This window comes from Ixodes scapularis, unplaced genomic scaffold (genome assembly GCF_016920785.2).
Source record: "Ixodes scapularis isolate PalLabHiFi unplaced genomic scaffold, ASM1692078v2 PGA_scaffold1__304_contigs__length_218370807, whole genome shotgun sequence".
Taxonomy (NCBI): domain Eukaryota; kingdom Metazoa; phylum Arthropoda; class Arachnida; order Ixodida; family Ixodidae; genus Ixodes; species Ixodes scapularis.
Genome location: NW_024609846.1, coordinates 74,648,508 through 74,654,307, shown reverse-complemented (window position 1 = coordinate 74,654,307; position 5,800 = coordinate 74,648,508). Strand labels below are relative to the sequence as shown.

The 5,800-nt window shown below is 54.5% G+C and overlaps 1 protein-coding gene across 1 annotated transcript; it reads right to left on the bottom strand.

Annotated features, from left to right (window-relative positions):
* Nucleotides 1-3,471: 3,471 nt before the first annotated feature.
* LOC121835755 lies at nt 3,472-5,188 on the bottom strand. Its single transcript, XM_042290233.1, has 2 exons — nt 3,602-5,188; nt 3,472-3,507 (listed from the first exon to the last, which is right to left on the bottom strand). Exons 1-2 carry the CDS (start codon nt 5,186-5,188, stop codon nt 3,472-3,474), a joined length of 1,623 nt encoding a protein of 540 aa, XP_042146167.1.
* Nucleotides 5,189-5,800: the final 612 nt, after the last annotated feature.

The window sequence follows — 5,800 nt, the reverse complement described above, 5'->3', positions numbered from 1 at the left end:
CGAGGGGCACCGCCAGAGCATGTGATCCAAGCTGCTGGCCGACCCGCAGTCCGGGCAGGTAGACTTGAAGGTATCCGGATCAATAATGCTGAAGAAAGCTAAACTGGGATATGACCTAGTCTGCAACATTCTTAGTGTGATTGCCTGAGACCTGGAGAGTTTACCGTGCGGGGGCGGAAAAGTCCGCCTGCCCATTCGATAGTGCGTGGTGACTTCGTTAAAGGTGAATAAGATGTCTTTAAATTCCACGTAGCCACCCTGCAGATCGGCGTCCTTCCCGGCGCGGAGGGTTAGAGCGCGCGCCCGAGAGTTAGCAGTATCGTTGAGGTTGGTAAGGGAATCTAGCTGAGAATCGAGATGTGCCGGAAACCAAGTAATGGTGTGCGGGGAGATAATCTTATTGCCAAGAATTTTAGAGGCTTCGTCAGAAATGGAGTTAGAAGCAAAAGCCCGAACCGCCGATCTAGAGTCTGTGTAGATGTGCGATCTACTATTGTCCAGGAGGGCGAGAGCTATGGCCGCCTGTTCGGCCCTCGAAGGAGTAGAATCTTTGAAGGATGCGGAATTGAGGATCGAACCTTGGTGATCGATGGCAACGGCAGCGAACCTGGCCGAGCGGCCATACTGTGCGGCATCCACGAAGCAAGCCGAGCGAGGTTCGTCCCTAACCTGTCTGAGAAGCGCGACGGCCCTGGCTCTGCGTCGGCCGACATTGTGCTGTGGATGAACGTTACGAGGAAAAGGAGAGGTCTGAATGCTGGCCCTTTGGGCGTCAGAAAGCTGATGTCGCCGCTCCGCAACGAGCGTGGGGTTGAGGCCGAGTATGGCCAAAATCTTCCTTCCGGCCGGCGAAGACGACAGCCGAGCTACCTGGGCAGTTTCCTGTGCCTCGATGATTTCTTCCAGGGTGTTGTGAGCCCCTAGCTGCATGAGTCGCTCGGTGCTGGCCTGCATGGGAATACCCAGCACCCTCTTTATGCTCTTTCGAATTAGCGTGTCCAACTTCTTTTTCTCGTGACCGTGCCAGCAGTGCATGGCCGCCACGTACGTGATAAGGCTCATGAGGAAGGCGTGAAAAAGCCTCAGGAGGTTGTCTTCTCTGAGACCTCCCCGTCTGTTGGAGACTCTGTTGATTAACCTGATCATGTTCTCCGTCTTCGTGGTGATTTTGTTAATCGTTCGACTGTTACTGCCATTCGACTCTACCAGCATGCCAAGCACTCTAAGTACGTCCACCATGGGAATGGGATTACCGGTACTCGTGTGGATCGTTATGTCTACTTCGGACAGTGGCATCCAGCCTTTTGGTTTGGGACCCCTTCTTACAGGCCTGTATAGGAGGAGCTCCGACTTGCTCGAGGAGCACTTAAGGCCCGTGTTGGTGAGACAGTGCTCTGTTTGGTCAAGGGCTTCTTGAAGGGCAGTTTCGACCTCGCCCTCGCTACCGCCGACACACCAGATGGTGATGTCGTCGGCGTAGAGAGTGTGATTGATGCCTTCAACTGTGGAGAGTTGTTTAGATAGCTTGCACATGGCAATATTGAATAATAGCGGGGAGATTACCGCACCCTGTGGCGTACCTTTTGGGCCCAGCTCCACGGGGTCGGACCTAAGATCGCCAATCTTGAGCGTGGCTTTCCTGGATCGTAGAAACGAACTAACAAACTTGTGAAACGTGTCGCCCAGTCCGAGCTCCGAAATGGAGTCCAGGATGTGCGCGTGGGTGATGTTGTCGAAGGCTTTTTCTAAATCGAGGCCTAGGATAGCCCTGACATCCCTCGTCTTCCTGTTAAAGATTTGGTGTTTGAGTAGCTTCATTGCGTCCTGCGTAGACAGGGACGGGCGGAATCCAATCATGTTGTACGGGAAGAGATTCTTCCCCTCGATGTGCCTTGATATGCGGTTGTGCATAACGTGCTCTGCCACCTTGCCCACACAGGACGTAAGGGAAATGGGTCTGAGGTTAGCCAGCCCCGGAGGCCGACCGGGCTTGGGGATCAGGACGACCGTCGCCGTCTTCCAGGACTCCGGGACGGATCCCTGCTCCCAAATACGGTTGATTTCATCAGTGAGAAATTCAATGGAGCCGTCTTCCAAGTTTCGGAGCGCCCTGTTGGAGATGCCATCGGGGCCCGGGGCCGATCTACCGTTGAGGTTCTGGAGAACTTCCCTTACCTCGTTGACGGTGAAAGGCTCGTTGAGCTCCAGGCAGGGGGGGCCCTTATAGGACGGGTAATCCGCCGGGCTCGAGCCGCCGATAGGTAGGTATTTGTTTGTCAGCACGTCCAAGATGGCGTCTTCCGTCTCGGACTGCCTGGCCTCGTGGAGGACTCTGCTAATGACCCGATTCTGATTGGAGTTGGAGTTGGACTCGTTCAGCAGGTGCTTGAGTAGATTCCACTTACCGCCGACTCGCATTTGACCATCGACCGAGTTGCACACCTCGTCCCATTGCTGTCTGGTGAGGGATTGGCAGTGGTCTTCGATGGTTCGGTTGAGTTCTGCAATCTTCTTGCAGAGCCTGCGGTTGAGTCGTTGCCCCTTCCACCTGTCGAGAAGCGCCTTTTTTGCCTCCAGAAGGTTTGCGAGGCGGTGGTCCATTCTATCGATCTCTAGGTCCGTCTGAACCGTCTTTGTCGCCGATTTGACGTCTTTGAGCTGTGTCGCCCAGCGCTCCAGGTCGATGGACGAGTCCTGGATCAGTGCCCGCTCCTCTCTGCTCTTGCGAAACTGATCCCAGTCCGTGATGGTAAACTCTTTAAGCGGTTTGCTCTTCACGTTTATGCAAGTGGCAAGTATGTTGTGATCACTGCCTAAAGCTTCGTTTAGATTGTGCCAAGACACAGCCCCGACGTTTTTGACAAAGCTCAAATCCGGCGTGGTGTCCCTCGAACATGAGTTGCCGATCCTGGTAGGGAACGCGGGGTCCGTGACGAGCGTGAGGTCGTGATTTGCCGCCGCCTGCCACAGGTCGTCTCCCTTGCGCGTTGCTCGCGAGTAACCCCACGCTCGGTGCGGGGCGTTGAAGTCGCCGGCAACGATGAGAGGGGAACCACCGGCTTTACCAGCTGCCCTGCTAAAAAGCGGTGCGAACCTCTGTTTTAGATCCTTAGGTGAGCTGTAGATGTGGAGTATAAAGATGCTACAATTAAGCCGACCACTCGGAATTATTTCAACAAAGGAGTGCTCAACCTTGCTGAAGTCTAAAAAAAGATCATGCGTAATGAAAGTGCATTTTTTGGAGACGAGCGTACAGATGCCCCTCTTTCCTTCACTGTAAACGACGTGCGATTTGTAACCCGGTAACGTGACCGCGTCGGAAAGTATTTCTTGAAGTAGAATGACGTGTGGCTTTTCCGGATGAGATCGAATGAACTGCTGGAGGACAGCCCTCTTGCGCTGAAAACCCCAGCAATTCCACTGCCAGATTCCAACTGCTTTAAGATGAGCCTCCATGACTGGATATGCCAGTTAGCCTATCCTGTACAATGTTACAAGGTGTAGCCGCTTGGAGGTGTTGGGCACCAAAAGATGCCGGGTTTCCGGTCGGAGAAGACTCATTGTTCGCAAGAGCACAAAACTCCATCGTCCCTCTCCTCGCCTCCAAAGTGTCCACCCTGGCCTCCAGCGCGTTGAACTTGCCGTCAAGGACATCAACTTTAGCGTTAAGCATCGCAACCGCTTCGCTGAGTGATTTGAGCATAACCTTCATTTCAGTCTGAAATTCCTCTAGTCCCTCATCGCAAACGGGCTTCGTTAGGGCCCTTTTTTTGGCCGTACGCGCCTCGGAGGGCGCCTCGACGGGAAGCTCCATGGGTGTTTCCTCCCTGGCGGGTTTCGGAGCCTGCGGAGACGGCGAAGCCTCGCACTTGCGAGCCGACCTTAATTCTGCCATCTCTGACCTGAGTTGTTCAATAGCGCCCTTCAGCGCCGCGTTTTCTTTTTCCAACTGTACGAGTCTGGTGTTGTGTTGCCCAGGCGGCGTAGCCCCCGTTACTTTTGTCGGGGATCCTTTGACGCGATCGGCCCATCCGGTCTCCTGGGCAGCAGGCTTCCGGGTGCGAACCGCCGAGCCCCCGGAGTGTGAGTGGCCCCCGGAGCGAGAGCGGCACCCGGAGGTAGCCCGCGGCAGTCGGACCCTGGATCGCCCTCTCGAGGGCACCCTGGTTATGCCCGGCCCCCTGGATCCACTCCCCGCCCGGGGTGGAATGGCCGGTCCAGACAGCGTGCCCATCGGCGGAAAATCCTCGTTGTAGTCACGTCGTTCTTTTCTTCTCTGTCTTACGATGTAAGGCACTTGATATCTCTGCTTACAGGACTTGTCGGCCGTGGGGTGAGGCCCCCCGCAGAGGGCGCACTTCGGTGAACAAACATGTTGGTCGCTTGGGGAATTTACTCCGCAGCCCCTGCAGACCACGTTTTCGGGAGTCGGGCATACGTCGGCTCGGTGACCGAGCCTGCCACATGCGTAGCAGACCTCCGTTTGTCTTCGGTAGAGCGTGCATCTGAGCATACTGAGGCCGCACATGACGTGGTTTGGCACTTTGAGACCGTCAAAGAGAATGACGACTGTGGTGGAATTCTTGATTCTTCTAGCTTCGAGAGCCTTGGGGTTCCTCGGCTGTATGATGAGACTTCTAAGTTGCTCGTGATCTAATTCCAGGTCAATGTTTCTTATGATCCCCTTGCACGTGTTGTCGGGCGCAGCGAGGTAGGAACTGACCTCGTAGATTGCTGAGCCAATGGAGATGGCTTCAATCCCCGCATAGGTCTTGGCATTGTGTTCTGAAGGTGTGCTGACCACCAAAATGTTCTGCATGGTGTTGGGGCAGATGATGTCTTCCGCAGTATTCGCGAAAGGGAGACCCGCCGCATTCACGAGAGCCTGGGCGACCTTGACTTGACTAACATTTTTAACGTTTAGGCCACCCCGAGGTCGGACGATGACTCTAAAGTGCTCCTTCGGCAGGCGAGGCATTCTCGAGGCAGCTACAAGGCGTTTCTTCACGCTGGCGGGAGTGCGGAAGCCGCCATTGCTACAGCCACTTGGTGTGTTGGCGGGCTGCTCGCTCTCGGCGGGCAGGCACTTCTGGGAAGATTTGCGCTTGGTAAACGCCGACTGCCAACCGGCGTACTGAAATTCTTCTGGAGAAATGTCTTCCCCCTCCACTGCAACTTGCATGGCCATCTTAGTCAAAGCAAACGAGGTCACACGGGAGCGAGCCCGCCGAGCCTCCACCGGGACGGTAGGCCTATGGTGTGAGGCTTAATGCGTCCGCGGTGTGGTCTAGCAAAAAGTATCTTGAAAAACTGGCAAAAAATCCACCCACCGTGGAAAATTTCGTATCGGCGTGGTCTGGACGACTTTAGGCGTCGAAGGACACAAAAATCACGAAGAAAATATCAGAATTTTCGACTGAAAACAGTTCTAGGTTGATCGAAGAAGCAGGGCGCTGTTGCTACTGGCTTCATCCTCTTCTTTTTCTTCCATCCAACGATGTTTCAATTATAGTTCGTTCCAGATTAAGTCATGACGCAGCCGACGCTACAAGCGCGAGCGCCGGGCTTTCAGCGTCCATGCTAAGCACGCGCGCGTGCAGTGGGAGCACTGTTTAGGGCCACGTGCTCGCGCTTGTGGCATCGGCTACGTCTGGACATATTTAAGTTAAAACGAAGTGTAGCCCATCATGCAATCTTTGTCTCTCCCAGTCTCAACTGAGACGATGTTCTAGCAAGTAGCCCTGTCTATAACGTGTATTGGAATGATTATAGCGGAAACAAACAACTTAGGTTGGTCTTT

Excerpts from the sequence above, each read along its gene's own strand:
- LOC121835755 (XM_042290233.1), bottom strand. The coding sequence starts at position 5,188 with ATGGCCATGCAAGTTGCAGTGGAGGGGGAAGACATTTCTCCAGAAGAA. Across the intron at positions 3,508-3,601 it reads CCAGGGTGGACACTTTGGAG|CGGCTACACCTTGTAACATT; the intron begins GCGAGGAGAGGG and ends AACACCTCCAAG.